Genomic DNA, 16,282 nt, shown 5'->3' on the forward strand with positions numbered 1-16,282 from the left:
CAGAAATGCCTGTTTCTTCCTCTGCAAGACACATTTGGCTGTACCTCCACTCTTGTATATTCAGATAAATTTTTTTGGAGAATGTTCTTGCAAAAAAACTTTTTATTTTCTACTGAACTTTAAAAAAAAACTGAATAGATCAGAAGTGCTCAGAAGCAACTGCTGAGATAATTTTATAGGTTTTCTTTACCATTTCAAAAATCAATGTAAAATTGGCCCGAATACCAGGAAATTCAGAGGTTAAGATGTGGCTGTGTTTTTTGTTTTGTTTTGTTTTTAAGCATCTTTATTGGAATATAATTGCTTTACAGTGGTGTGTTAGTTTCTGCCTTATAACAAAGTGAATCAGCTATACGTATATGTTTTTGTATCTTGGTTTGGTAAGAATCTTAGCTCACTGTATTAATGGTAGATAGGCTGTGATACCAAGGTGGATTCGAGTAATTTCAGTTTCCAGTTGGCCTTGGTGTTGCATTTCCTTTGGCGTGGAATATATTTGCAGGTTATCAGAAATTGTGTGTTGTTTTTATCGTTCTTAATATAGGTAACCCAGAGAAATTGTGCTGCATCCGTGAGAAAGATTTCTCAGCCTTCACTTTTGTCTTTGTTTATAGTTGCTTTGATCAGATAGCCTGATCAGAACTCCAGAGTTACCTGCGAGAAAGCTGCTGAGGATAAAGTTTAAGGAAGTGCTTTTGCTGAAAGCAGCTCCCTTCATTCATCAGGGGAATTTGATTTCATCCTGTGAATAACTTGGCTTAGAAATTTTGTTTCTTTGGGACTGGCTTGTAGAGTTCTGCATGAGAACTGTGTCATGCTGAAAAATGGGCTATTTACTTTATTCTTTGTGGGCCGGCTATGATGGTAAGATAACGTAGCTGTGTTTTTCTAGGCTGGAATTTGAGGTACCTTTACCAGGGTTTGGGGGGAAAATAAATCAAGAGGCGCGTTGGGACTTCCCCGGTGGTCCAGTGGTAAAGAGTCCGCCTTACAGTGCAGGGGACACGGGTTGATACCTGGTCAGGGAACTAAGATCCCACATGCCGCGGGGCAACTAAGCCCGCGCGCCGCAACTACTGAGCTCTTGCGCCTCAGCTAGAGCCCACGTGCCGCAAACTACAGAGCCCACGTGCCCTGGAGCCTGCTCACCACAACTAGAGAAGAGAAAACCCACACGCCGCAACTAGAGAGAAGCCTGCGCACTACAACGAAGAGCCTGCGCGCCTCAACGAAAGATCCCGCGTGCCGCAGTGAAGACCCCGCATGCTGCAACTAAGACCCAATGCAGCCAAAAATAAATAAGTAAATAATAAATCTTAAAAAAAAAAAAAGAAAGAAAGAGGAGCATTAAGAAACATTTGTAAAAATTATATATGTAATGTCAGAGAATTTTTCATAGCTGTTCTTTAAAAAATTAACTTTGGGCCAGATTATTTTCAAAACAGACATCTGAGTTATCAGTCCTTGAAAACTGTTTTTGATCCCTTTGTGTTTTCTTCATTGGGCCCTCTGGAGCGTGCTGTCCATTGCATAGCGCATAGTAAGAGCTGAGTGCACATACATACCCATTGTCCAAGAATAGCCCATCTGTTGTATGAGATTACATGTTTCAAGACCAGATGGTTAAACACTTAAATCAGTCTTTCCAAAGATCCAGATGACCCATTTCAGAGATTTCCTGTACCCAGAGCCCTGGGGATGTAGTAAGATTCTGTGGCTTTGAGGAAATCCTCCCTCCTACGCTAAACAGGAGTAGGTGTATGTAGCCTGTGCTAGTGGGAGCAACCACTAGTACTATTCTGGGCAAATATTTGCTGTTTGCTTCCTTTGTAAAATCTGTGGCTTTCTGCCCCTTCCCTACCATGTTATTTGAATTTGCATTGGACTGAACGGTAGAAATATAACTGCCATATTCAAATGGTGTTTTCTTTCACGTAAGATGATCATCTCCTTAGACTGTGTTAATTTGTTAGGTGAGGAGTTGAGGTAACAGTGTTACCAACAATAAATAACACTGGTGGGATAAAAGATTATTTTCACGTTAGATTCTCACAGGTAAAAATACAGTCTGTTCATAGTCTGAGCCCTGCTGACCTTCTTGTCTTCTACCTTCCATGCACGAAAACTCTGTGCCAGTCAGTATGTCCCAAAACGTATCTGCTGCTGTTCCATTTTGGTCACCGCCATTCATACCCTTTTATGTCTTTAGAATACCTGGGCCATCTCTCCAAGCCCTGCCAGTCTTTTATGTACCAATTCAGATTTTACTTCTGCTCTGACACCATTCCCAGTCTATCCCACCATTCGCAGTCTATCCCAGATCTGAATGATCTCCTCTTCCTTTCTCTGGATCCCAGGAAATGGTCTATGCCATTTATTGTCTGTGATCTAGTTATTTTTTAAGTTAAAATATTGTATTTCTAGTAAATTATTAGATTCTCACCAGCAAGGACAGGGTCCTGTTTCTTCTTTGTTTCATCACATTGTCTTAGGTATAAATATGTATTTGATTTGGTTGATGGACAGTTCAGTTCTTAATTCTAAGGATTAGAGACTAGAGTGATACAAAAATGGTTAACGTCTCTGAAATATTATGAAGGAAGGAGAGAATTTAGCTGCTCTGTAACTGGGGCCATCAAATGGCTTACCTTTCTCTTTTATTCAGTGTTAGAGGCTGTGTTGTGCTTGTTAAGTTTGATGTAGTCATTTCAGATGTAGTCATTTCAAAAGATACTTCTCACGCGGTAAAGAGATGAGCAGAGCAAGGGCATTTCTTCACGTTTCAATAGAAATCACACGGAGGAAGTGAAGACTCCCTCTTTATTTTGGTGTCAGATTTATAAGGATGATAATTCCTATTTATAGCTAAATACTCTGATACATCATTTGTGCACATCACTAACCTGAAGGTTCTGTAAATTTATTTGGATTTCACAGATGAATGAATTGGATAAACGAGGACCTTGGATTCCACTTCCAACTTTAATTTCTTTTTGTAAAGGAAAACAAACAAAAACCTTAGGAAATTTTACTTTAACATTTAATAATGTGAAAATAGAAACATTGGGTTTTTAAAGACTATTTTGTTTAAGTAGACCAGAGAGTCGTATTCTCTTCTTACTGGAGCTTTTATATCGCATCCTTTCTGGCCTGTTTGGAAAGTAAATTCCTCTGAAAAATTCTTAAGGAATCTTTCTTACAGGGAAAATGCTTCCTGGTTAGATCCCTTCCTTTTGTTCTTCCCCTCCCCTCTGTAGAGCAATGAGTCTTATCATGTATCTACTTAATGCAGACATTTTAACCAGCTGTTGATGGTAATTCATAGTTTTGAAAATCCATTCAGAAATTTAATGTGTTCAGAAGTATGAGGTATTAAGGACATTTAGAAAATGCTCTGCTTTCTGTTAAATTAAAATGCATATTTCCATTCCTTTCTCCTATTGGAATTAAGAAAAATTATGGTAACAAGGATTTTGCTTCCTTTGCTAGTAGCTCACTATGAAATTATTTCCTTATATTATCATATAATATATAATTATTATACAGTGTTATATTATTATTAGTTTGGTGGTGTTCTGTATATGGTTGTTCGAAACGAAATGCATTTTCAGAATTTGTTGGCTAGTGTCATAGGCAGAGAGAGTAGTTTTGGTTATGAATAGTGCTGGTAGGTAGATAGATCTGTGTCTTAACAGGGCATTCTAGATTACAGAGCCCAGAAACATTTCCTCTTGGGGGTGGGGGTAGGGGATGTGAGGTTGCGGATGGAAGGGTGAAACACACACTGAGCTGCTGATGGTATGAACTTGAGCAGTCATAGTAATGCTGGATCACAGTGGCATTTCTGTGTCCTATGAAATGTGTACTCTCTTGGGAATGTTACCACTTCTTGTCCTGGGTGTTTTGTAGAGGTGTTAAAAAAGAAGACACCCCTCCTCCTACCTTCCAGTTGAGGCGCTCTTTGTGGAGCTACTGTCTTGGTTAAACAAGTCAAATAACTCCGGAATCTTGGTGACAGGTTCTAAAAAAGCTCTCAGATGTTTGCATTATGGTTTTGTTTGTTGGTTTTTTTGATGTGGACCATTTTCAAAGTGAAAATTGAAATTGAAAATTGAAAATTATTGAACTTGTTAACAGTATTGCCTCTGTCCTATGTCTTGGTTTCCTGGCCGCAAGACATGTGGGATCCCAGCTCCCCGACCAGGGATCGAACCTGCACCCCCTGCGTGGGAAGACGAAGTCTCAAGCACTGGACCGCCAGGGAAGTCCCTGCATTATGTTCAGCCTATATTTGTGACAAAGAATTGAAAATACTCCTGGAGTATTTTCCTTCCTAAAGAAGTGGACTTATGGCTTCAAATGTGAAGCTAAATGTTAGGTTCTGTGTTTTAATTTTTCTAATACAAGTAGCTCAGTAAAGCTTAAAGATAAAAGGAGTTACTGTTATTTTTTTTAATTAATTAATTTCTAATTTTTTTGGCTGCATTGGGTCTTCGCTGCTGTGCGCAGGCTTTCTCTGGTTGCGGCGAGCGGGGGCCGCTCGTCGTTGCGGTGCACGGGCTTCTCACTGCCGTGGCCTCCCCCGTTGCGGAGCACGGGCTCCAGGAGCATGGGCTTCAGTAGTTGTGACACGAGGTCTCAGTAGTTGTGGCACGCGAGCTCTATAGCGCAGGCTCAGCAGCTGTGGCGCACTGGCTTAGTTGCTCCGCGGCATGTGGGATCCTCCCAGGCCAGGGCTCGAACCCGTGTCCCCTGCATTGGCAGGCGGACTCCCAACCACTGTGCCACCAGGGAAGCCCGGAGTTACTGTTTTAAAGAATACTTTTTTCCTCCTCTACTGTAATTCTTCAGTTTTAAAAGGATTAGTATTGGCAAATTATTAGAATGGGTGTTCAGATTTTGCTGTTTGAGTAGCTTAGTTGCCCACTAAGAACACCAGTTCCCATCAGATTTACACTCTAAAGACATTGCGAAGTCTTGGACATGCCCTGTCTTCTACTTTCTCTTTCTTTGTGGCCTTCAGATCATTAAATTTAGTGACTCAGCTAATTTTTTTTACCCACCTCTTAGAAAAGTTGAACGTGTTTGTGACCAAGCACTTAAGGTTATTTCCTTTAAACCAAGTGTTTGAGATGTTTTTAGATTTATAACAGTCTTTGTTTACCATGTAATTCAGTCCAATTGAGGAACTAGTAAAACTGCATTATCCAGACATCAAAGACAGACATGTAAGAAGAGTATACTTATACCAGGGAAACTGTTAGGTTTCTAACAAGTGGAAAGTTACCAGGTGTCCAAAAATTAACCACTCCCATGCCACCTAATTCTCATTTCTTGTAGCTTTTTTAGTTCAGCCAGCAGCATTCTGGGTTTAAAATATCAGTTGCTACATTCTTGAGAGTTGAGAGTGTTTTCTTTTCTTTAGCATCCTTCAGATAACTGAGACTTTGACTTGAATGGACTAAATAGACTATCCTGCCATAAAAAAATTGTAAGTAACAAGGTGTTGAATGGACTATACATTTTAGTTTAGTTCAAAATTAAACCAATATCTTTATTTCTTGAGGTTTAAGAGCAGGTTGTGGTTTTGTTTTCCTGAGATTTCTGTGAAGAGGTAGATTATTCGGCCCACTTTACAGAGGGTAAGTGGGATGATTTGCCAGCTGCGTGCAGCAGTTGCTTGAAGTAGGACCTGTGTCGCCAAGTTGCATTTCAAGATTGGTCAAGTGGGTGGCCTTGACTCCTGCCAGACCCTGGGATGAGGAATGATAGAGAAGGGCTCTGTTAGGTGAGCACTCTTGACTTCCTTAAACCTTCGTCAGCGTTCCTACCTGAGGCTCTGTTAAAGCCTCATTAAAACAAAATTGTAGGGACTTCCCTGGAGGTTAAGAATCCGCCTGCCAATGTAGGGGACACGGGTTCGAGCCCTGGTCCGGGAAGATCCCACATGCTGCGGAGCAACTAAGCCCGTGCGCCACAACTACTGAGTCTGCACTCTAGAGCCCGCGAGCCACAACTACTGAAGCCCGCATGCCACAACTACTGAAGCCCGCGCGCCTAGAGCCTGTGCTCCGCAACAAGAGAAGCCATCGCGATGAGAAGCCCGCGCACCGCAACGAAGAGTAGCCCCCGCTCGCCGCAACTAAAGGAAGCCCGCGCGCAGCAACGAAGACCCAACACAGCCAAAAATAAATAATAAACAAATTAATAAATTTAAAAATAATTGTATATGTGTACTACAGAATAATGTGCAAAAAGCACTTTGATTTCATATAAATCTTTCCTTTTCAGGTATTTCAGAGGTTGTGTGTAAACATGCTTTAGATGTTCATAAGCGTCTTATAATTTTACTTATGTATGCAATCACCTAGGGAAGTGGGGGATGGGGAAGGTTGGGTTTTTTTCTCTTTCCCATAGCTATCCTGCTTGCTCCTCCTGAAGCCTGGAGCTTGGCTTCTATAGGAGCATGCCACTAGGTTATCTGGAGGCGATTACTTACAGGCATTGAGATTTCTCTTTTGAGAAATGGTCAGACAATTTTTACATACCATCTAGCCACATTTTGTCTCAATAGAGGGTTTGGCTTTCTGGGTTATCAAAGGAAGACACGGATTTTTGGGAAAGGTCTTTGACCTTTCAGGGTTATCATCATAGGGGACAATTGTGCTCTCCCATTTGTTGCCCCCTTGTATCAGTCAGAATAACGTATGGTGGTCTGACTTCCTGTGGCACTTCTTGTGAGATAGGCTCACAAAAAAATATTAAGGTTGTGGAAATGCTGGGTTCCTACCAAGCATAAATGAGATTCAAAAGAAAATTGCTGTTTATTTTAAATTCTTCTCTTTGGAGTGTCTCAGGAGACTGTTCATTTGGCTACAGGTTCAGCAATTGCACAGTTATATTTACATGTGTAAGTAGACTGCAGTGCAGTATAAACTGTAGCAACCAGAAGAACATTTATGTAGAGGCAGCCAAAGACTACATATTTTACTTACTTCAGCTGGGAAGCTGCTAAAGACTTTGTAAGACATCATCATAACATTTTATGACTTCAGCTATAGGTCCTTTAAGGTGCCACTTCACAGGCACAGTCTGTGACTCCCCATAGCCTTTGGGGAAGAATCGAAGCTCTTTGAAAGTGGCTTAATCTGGTCCCTGCTTACTTGCTAATGCATCTCACCCATCTCCTCCCTGTACACACTTAAGTTCAGCTGGTTCTCCCACGGGCAGTGCCCTTTTCTGGAGAGAGAGGAGTCTGCACAGTTCGGCCCCTCTACTTTAGGTCTCACCTGAGATGGAACTTCCTCCAGCAAGGCTTTCCTAAATCTGAAAGGCTGGGTTTGGGGACCCTTTAATAAGCTCTAATAGTCATTCATTTATTCATTCCTTCAGTAAATATTTGTGTCAAACATGTTCTCGTAGCTTGAGGACACAGAAGTGAAGAAGGCAGGGGTGGGCCTTACCCTCACAGAGCTTACATTCTTGTCAGGGAAGCCACCCCATATTCATACCCTTTAAAAAACAAACAAAAAAAACCTTTTATTTGGAAATAATTACAAACTTAGAGAAGTTGCAAAAATTAAAATAGCACAAAGGAATATCCTGTACATTTTACCCAGATTCACCTGTTGTTAACATTTTACCTTGTTTGCATTCTTAGTCTCTCTCAATATATAGGTGTGATTTTTTTTTTGGACCAGCCACATACATTATGGTCTTTTTCCTCTAAATACTTCAGTGTGTATTTCCTAAAAGTAGGGCTTTTCTCTCACATGATAGTTGTAAACTTCATAAATTTACACTGATAGAATACTTTTATCTAATTCCATTCATAGTCCAATGTTATTAATTGATCTAATGATGTTCTGAATAGCCTTCCTCCTCCTGCCTCTCCATGCCCGCCCCATACAGAATTCAGTCTAGGATCAGATAATTGCATTTAGTTAGGATGTCTCTGTAGCCTCCTTTAATCTGAAATATTTATTTACAAAGCCATTCTGTCTATTATGACACTGATTTTTTTTTTTTTAAGTACAGAAATGCCTCCCCACCCCGCACCCCCGGCCGTAATAGAATCTTGCTCATTTTGTGTTTCTCTGATGTTTCCTTGTGATTAGGTTGAGGTAGTGCATTCTAGGCCATCATACTGCATAGTGATGTTGTATCCTCCTGGGGTATCACATCTGGAGGCCCATGATGTCCTTCTGGCTCTTTGGTGGTAATAATTTTCATTACCCAAAGTGTTGCCCAACATCTCCACTGTGTAATTAGTGTGTGTTTGTTTTTCTTCTTCCATTTGCAATAAGTAGTCTATCAGGAGACCTCATTTCTGCGCAAAATCCTGCTCCTAATCAAAATTTCCCCCCCTAGATTAGCATCAAGTGATGATTCTTGTCTGATCCAGTATTATGAACTCAGGTTCTTACTTCTGCAGTGGATTGTAATTCATTACTGTACTTAATTATTTTGATGTTCAAAGTGTCCCAGATTTGACCAGTGGGTGCCCCTTCAAACTGGCTCCCGTGTCCTTGTGAGGTACCCTATCATTTTTTCAAGCACTTCCTTCCTTTCTTGTACAATAAGATGTTCCAGGCCCATATTGTACCAACCCTGCCCTAGCCCTGGAATCAGCCACTTTTCCAAGGAGCTTGCAAGCCCTTGTTTTAGCCCTTAGCACACTGCTTGCTTATGTGTCTTCCTCCATTAGATGACTCTGTACCTCTGAGGGTACAACGGATGTCAGTCTTTTTTTTTTTTTTTTTTTTTTTAATAATTGTAAACTGCCTTGCTTTGTAGATTGCCTTTAGTGCAAATGCTTTGGTTATTTCACCACTTCTTACATTCTTTGCTGTTGGCAGATTCTCTTTTTTATTTATTTTTTTATTTTTGGCTGCATTGGGTCTTCGTTGCTGTGTGCAGGCTTTCTGTAGTTGCGGCGAGCAGGGGCTACTCTTCGTTGCGGTGCGCGGCCTTCTCATTGCGGTGGCTTCTCTTGTTGCGGAGCATGGGCTCTAGGCATGTGGGCTTCAGTAGTTGCAGCACGTGGGCTTAGTAGTTGCGGCACATGGGCTTAGTTGCTCTGCGGCATGTGGGATCTTCCCGGACCAGGGCTTGAACCTGTGTCCCCTGCATTGGCAAGCGGATTCTAAACCACTGCGCCACCAGGGAAGTCCAGATGTCAGTCTTATTTGCTCTTATGTCTTTACCCAGCTTAAGGCGTCGTACATTTGATGTTTACTGTAATTATTTGTTGAACAATAAAATTGATTTTTCCTATTGTTTGGTGATTAAAATTGGTTTCAAAATTATGATGCTGATTGGTTTTCTTTTTTCCTCCCCCACCTAGGAAGAAATGTTGGCTATTTGGCGATGAGAAGTGGCAAAAACTAACCTCGTACTGGTATACAAGCACGATGAGATCTGACACTTTTGCTTCGTGGGCAGCCGGCCCCCACTGATAATGTGGGGAAGCCATTGGGTCCACTGGAAAACACTAATCTGATCTTGGAAGTAGCTGATTGTGGCAGGATGTGTCGACGATGATGATGGCAAGAAAGCAAGATGTCCGCATTCCCACCTACAACATCAGTGTGGTGGGATTGTCTGGGACGGAGAAGGAGAAGGGCCAGTGCGGCATTGGGAAGTCTTGTCTGTGCAACCGCTTTGTGCGCCCGAGTGCTGACGAATTTCACTTGGACCATACCTCTGTCCTCAGCACCAGTGACTTTGGTGGGCGAGTGGTCAATAATGACCACTTTCTCTACTGGGGGGAAGTTAGCCGTTCCCTGGAGGACTGTGTGGAATGTAAGATGCACGTTGTGGAGCAGACTGAATTCATTGATGATCAGACTTTTCAGCCTCACCGGAGCACGGCCCTGCAGCCCTATATCAAGAGAGCTGCTGCAACCAAGCTCGCATCAGCTGAAAAACTCATGTACTTTTGCACTGACCAGCTGGGGCTGGAGCAGGACTTTGAGCAGAAACAGATGCCAGATGGAAAGCTGCTAATTGATGGTTTTCTTCTTGGTATTGATGTTAGCAGGGGCATGAATAGGAACTTTGATGACCAGCTCAAGTTTGTCTCTAATCTCTACAATCAGCTTGCAAAAACAAAAAAGCCCATAGTGGTGGTCCTGACTAAGTGCGATGAGGGTGTTGAGCGGTACATTAGAGATGCACATACTTTTGCCTTAAGCAAAAAGAACCTCCAGGTTGTGGAGACCTCAGCAAGATCCAATGTAAATGTGGACTTAGCTTTCAGCACCTTAGTGCAACTCATTGATAAAAGTCGGGGAAAGACGAAAATCATTCCTTATTTTGAAGCTCTCAAGCAGCAGAGTCAGCAGATAGCTACAGCAAAAGACAAGTATGAGTGGCTGGTGAGTCGCATTGTGAAAAACCACAATGAGAATTGGTTGAGTGTCAGCCGAAAGATGCAGGCCTCTCCTGAGTACCAGGACTATGTCTACCTGGAAGGGACTCAGAAAGCCAAGAAGCTGTTTCTCCAGCACATCCATCGCCTCAAGCATGAGCATATTGAGCGCAGGAGGAAGCTGTACCTGGCAGCCCTCCCACTAGCTTTTGAAGCTCTTATACCCAATCTAGATGAAATAGACCACCTGAGCTGCATAAAAGCCAAAAAGCTCTTGGAGACCAAGCCAGAATTCTTAAAGTGGTTTGTTGTGCTTGAAGAGACACCGTGGGATGCCACCAGCCACATTGACAACATCGAGAACGAGCGGATTCCCTTTGACTTAATGGATACCGTCCCTGCAGAGCAGCTGTACGAGGCCCACTTAGAGAAGCTGCGGAACGAGAGGAAAAGAGCTGAGATGAGAAGGGCATTCAAAGAAAACCTGGAGACCTCTCCTTTCATAACTCCTGGAAAGCCTTGGGAAGAGGCCCGCAGTTTTATTATGAATGAAGATTTCTATCAGTGGCTAGAAGAATCTGTATACATGGATATTTATGGCAAACACCAAAAGCAAATTATAGACAAAGCAAAGGAAGAGTTTCAGGAGCTGCTTTTGGAATATTCGGAATTGTTTTATGAGCTGGAGCTGGATGCTAAGCCCAGCAAGGAGAAGATGGGTGTCATTCAGGATGTTCTGGGGGAGGAACAGCGATTTAAGGCATTACAGAAGCTCCAAGCGGAGCGTGATGCCCTTATTCTGAAGCACATTCATTTTGTGTACCACCCAACAAAGGAAACATGCCCTAGCTGCCCTGCCTGTGTGGATGCTAAGATCGAGCACTTGATTAGTTCTCGGTTTATCCGACCATCTGACCGGAATCAGAAAAATTCACTTTCTGACCCCAACATTGATAGAATCAACTTGGTGATCTTGGGCAAGGATGGCCTTGCACGAGAGTTGGCCAATGAGATTCGAGCTCTTTGTACAAATGATGATAAGTATGTAATAGATGGTAAAATGTATGAGCTCTCCCTGAGGCCAATAGAAGGGAATGTCAGGCTTCCTGTGAACTCTTTCCAAACACCAACGTTTCAGCCCCATGGTTGTCTCTGCCTTTACAATTCAAAGGAGTCTCTATCCTATGTGGTGGAGAGTATAGAGAAGAGCAGAGAGTCCACACTTGGCAGGCGAGATAATCATTTAGTGCATCTCCCCCTGACCTTAATTTTGGTTAACAAAAGAGGAGACACCAGTGGAGAGACCCTGCATAGCTTAATACAGCAAGGTCAGCAGATTGCTAGCAAACTTCAGTGTGTCTTTCTCGACCCTGCTTCCGCTGGCATTGGTTACGGACGCAACATTAACGAAAAGCAAATCAGTCAAGTTCTGAAAGGACTCCTGGACTCCAAGCGTAACTTAAACCTGGTCAGTTCTACTGCTAGCATCAAAGATCTGGCTGATGTTGACCTGCGAATTGTCATGTGTCTGATGTGTGGAGATCCGTTTAGTGCAGATGACATACTCTTTCCCGTCCTTCAGTCCCAAACCTGTAAGTCTTCCCATTGCGGAAGCAGCAACTCTGTTTTACTTGAACTACCAATCGGACTACACAAGAAGCGCATTGAACTCTCTCTTCTTTCATACCATTCCTCATTTAGCATCAGAAAAAGCCGATTGGTCCATGGGTACATTGTTTTTTATTCAGCCAAACGTAAGGCCTCCTTGGCTATGTTGCGTGCCTTTCTTTGTGAAGTGCAGGATATTATCCCCATCCAGCTGGTTGCACTCACAGACGGCGCCGTAGATGTCCTGGATAATGACGTAAGTCGGGAGCAGCTGACTGAGGGGGAGGAGATCGCTCAAGAAATTGACGGAAAGTTCACAAGTATCCCCTGTAGCCAACCCCAGCATAAACTTGAGCTCTTCCACCCGTTTTTTAAAGATGTGGTGGACAAAAAGAACATAATCGAGGCTACTCATATGTACGACAATGCTGCCGAGGCCTGCAGCACCACAGAAGAGGTGTTTAACTCCCCCCGGGCAGGCTCTCCGCTCTGCAACTCAAACCTGCAGGATTCTGAAGAAGATATCGAGCCCCCTTCTTATAGCCTGTTTCGAGAAGACACATCACTGCCCTCTCTGTCCAAAGACCATTCTAAGCTCTCTATGGAACTGGAGGGAAATGATGGGCTGTCTTTCATCATGAGCAATTTTGAGAGTAAACTGAACAACAAAGTACCTCCGCCAGTCAAACCAAAGCCTCCTGTCCATTTTGAGATTACAAAGGGGGACCTGTCTTATTTAGACCCAGGCCATAGAGATGGACAGAGGAAGTCTGTGTCTTCTAGCGCCTGGCTGCCTCCAGATGGGTTCGATCCTTCTGATTACGCCGAACCCATGGACGCTGTGGTCAAGCCGAGGAATGAAGAAGAAAACATATACTCAGTGCCCCACGACAGCACCCAAGGCAAAATCATCACCATTCGGAATATCAACAAAGCCCAGTCCAACGGCAGTGGGAATGGTTCCGACAGCGAAATGGACACTAGTTCTCTAGAGCGAGGACGCAAGGTATCCATCGTGAGCAAGCCAGTGCTGTACAGGACGAGATGCAGCCGGCTGGGGAGGTTTGCTAGTTACCGAACCAGCTTCACCGTGGGGAGCGATGATGAGCTTGGGCCCATCCGAAAGAAAGAGGAGGATCAGGCATCCCAGGGTTATAAAGGGGACAGTGCCGTCATTCCATATGAGACAGATGAAGACCCAAGGAGGAGGAATATTCTTCGCAGTCTAAGAAGGAACACTAAGGTAAGACACGAGTTTAGGAATGAGTTATAGGAGTGGCTTGCACAGTGTCTTGGTAAGAGTTCATTGATGATGATGAAGATTTTCAAGGACAGCTTACTCTGGTAAAAAACTGCCCTGAGGGTGTGTGGGTGTATGTCTTTACTCTTTGACTTAGCATTAAAAAATAAGCAGTGTCTCAGATAGCTACTACTGGTAGCTCTCAAGTGGTAAGGACTTTGGATAGATAGCCCGAGTTGTCTTTGTCCAAAACAATAGTTAGGTAATTACCAAAATGAGCAGATCATGTAGGACTTGTCAGTGTCCTGACAAACAGCCAAGCCAGTGACAATGTGCTTGGCCTTTCTTCACTTAAACAGCAGAACCCAGAATCACAGCCCTCAGTCTTTGACTGAGAAACAAACATTTCATCCATACATCTCTTAAATGCTCCTTTTCCCCCTTGCTGATCTGTAAAGGTTGCTACATTTTAGATTAGGAAAAATTAGATGGTTATTTTATTTGCACACATAAATCAGTGAAGGGTCTTCAAGTACCTAAATGAAAAATAATCTTGTCTCTGTGAGTTATAAACCTGTCCCGTGTTTGTAAAATTGGAGTGCCCTCCAGCTCCTTGAGTGAGTTGCTGCTGCTATCAGTGAGAGCTTCAGATTTGATTTAGGGACCACAAGTGGGGCAGGAAGGGGAAAAGAAAGAAAAAGTAAACCATGTGTGTTAGGAATTCAGGCCTGCTGTCAGATGTAGAGGAAACAGCCCCAAATGTAGGAGCAAATGAAGTCTCTATCTTGCGTGGAATTGCACTGTGCAGGGCAGTGTGCCCTGTCCTCTTGGGCTTAGGCTTTGAGATAGAAAAGGTATTTCTCAACTTTATTTTTTCCCCATTTAGAGTAGGGGAAATGCCTTTTGTTTTTCAGAGAAAGACATCTTGGTGAGACACCACAACAGAACTCTGTCAACAGACTCTGTTACATTCGGGCCCGCCCCCAGCATTGTGTATACAGGATGGTTTCTCTGCATTGAAAGCTTTTGCTCCTCTCCCTACCATGAAATGGCAGAGAACAAAGTCACTTGTCTGAAAGCGTTTTAGGGAACTTTGGAAGAAAGATTCCCCAAAACTTAAGTTATTACAAGACATACCAAATCAGAAGGATCTTGAGTCCAGGCTGTTTTGAGAGCTGACAGTTCTGTTGTAAAATACTATCTGGAGGCCAGTTCCGCAGCTCATATTGGTTAAGAGGGTCCTTGGAGATGGAGGAACATGGTGCCATGGCCCTCACAGGGAAAACCTATTCACTTTGTGTTCCCTGATAGCATACAGCATGCTTCTCAATCACCACTGGCCAGAGCTTCCAGAATTTTCTTACCTATAGAATTTCAGAAAGGGCAGGGCAGTATCATTGTGTGTTCTGTTCCCCTCCCATTCTGAGCTGTATGTCAATAAATATCATAGGCATTCTTCTGTTTGCTCTCCCTATGGTTTGCTTTTACATTTCTGTACCTTTATCTGCCTGCAGTATTTTCTTCTCCAAGTTAGTAGCGGGCAGACCAGTGGAAAGCAGTTCTCATTAGGAAGCCAGAAAGTAGCCTGACCAGCCTGCCAGTATTTCCCCAGAGCTCTCCTGTTTGATGATACTGGAATCCAAACATTTTGAACATTTTGGCCTTCTTCTCTTCCTCCTCCACTCCCAGTGAAGACTGTTGCCAGCACAGCGTATCTAAATGCTGACAGTCTTCGAAGTGTGGAGGTGTCTGCACACCTGGGAATTAAGAAGGTGGCATAATATCACACTGCGAATCATAACGGGTTTTCCGACTTCAAGCTACGTTTTTAATACTGTTGAAAATAAAGCTTTTAAAACACATTCCCAAACAAGCTGTGCTTTAAAGAGCAGGCTCAGCGGAGAACGGCTGGTTACAGTGAGCCTCTGAGACGGCCGCCTCCACGCTGGTAATGAGTGCCTCCTAACCTAGAGCTGCCTCACGCTGGATTGCTGGGTCAGCGTGCAAGAAGTGATCCACTTCCCGTCTATCTGGGTTATGTGGGCCACACCTCTCCTAGTCAAATAAAAATGATACCTCTGGCCCAAGAGCAATAGTGTGCCAGAAGTCATTTAGGAGTATCCTTTGGAAAGAGTGAGTAAAAGGTGAAATTGTCTTTTCCTGCCTTGGAAAATGGTGCCTTAAAATGAGCATAGCTGCTTTGTCATCCTAGTGCAGAGATAAGCAAAGTTTTCATTCTGTTCCTGGTTGGAGCAAACCTCCTATTAAAATTTGCTGCCGGTAAGAAATCAGACTGACACTTGTTTACTGGAAAAGCAAGGTACCATGGGGCAGAGAATGCCAAGCCAGCCCCTACACATGGGGAATTTGGCCTTTGATTTTTATTGGCATGACAAAGCAGTACAGTATTTATTTGAAGTGAGGGGAGGGCCATTTGGTAATGGAAAACACACTTAGTTCCTCCTGCATGCCACACACCACTGGGGAAATGGCACAGACCCTTCTTGCCCAGACCTTAGCACCCAGTTGAGGCAGCAAGACCTACACAGCTTCTGAAAATAGGTGGTCTGCCTGAGAGGGTGAGGGGAGGGGGTCTGTGTGGGGCAGAGCAGATATCCTGTGCTGGGGGTGGTTAAGGTAGTGCAGTGTGTGGCGATCAGGAGCTCTGGGAATCAGGGGGCCTAAGTCAAAACCCAATTCCTCCTCTTCCTTGCTGGGCCTTCGGGCACTTGATTCACGTCTCCACGTCCCTTCTGCAAAAGGGGCGAACTTAGTAGCACCTTTCTCATACGGTGTGAGAGATGGAATGAGATTGTGCCTGTAAAACACTGAGCATACTGCATGCTAGATAAGCATTAGTTATTATTATTTAACTTGACCTTGAAGAATGAGTAGAATTGAAGAAGTGGTGTGAGGTAGGGAAAGGCTTGAAGGTGAAAATATGCATGTTGTATTCAAGGAGAGGAGAAAACTGGTCTGGTCTAGCTGAGAGCTTGAGGGACCAACATTGTCCCTCCCTTTTGTATAAGTTTTAACCCTGTGTGTTACTTAGCTGCTTTCTC

The 16,282-nt window shown here is 43.4% G+C and overlaps 1 protein-coding gene across 1 annotated transcript in view; it reads left to right on the top strand.

The window, feature by feature from the left end:
• ARHGAP35 (Rho GTPase activating protein 35) overlaps nucleotides 1–16,282 on the top strand; it is a 120,103-nt gene that overhangs the window by 33,865 nt on the left and 69,956 nt on the right. The window contains exon 2 of the mRNA XM_061174288.1: nucleotides 9,347–13,223. Within this exon, the coding sequence (XP_061030271.1) occupies nucleotides 9,540–13,223 (3,684 nt within the window). The 5' untranslated portion in view covers nucleotides 9,347–9,539. The remainder of the gene's footprint in view (nucleotides 1–9,346; nucleotides 13,224–16,282) is intronic.

The sequence above is a fragment of the Eubalaena glacialis genome, chromosome 18, assembly GCF_028564815.1.
Source record: "Eubalaena glacialis isolate mEubGla1 chromosome 18, mEubGla1.1.hap2.+ XY, whole genome shotgun sequence".
In the NCBI taxonomy this organism is placed as follows: Eukaryota; Metazoa; Chordata; class Mammalia; order Artiodactyla; family Balaenidae; genus Eubalaena; species Eubalaena glacialis.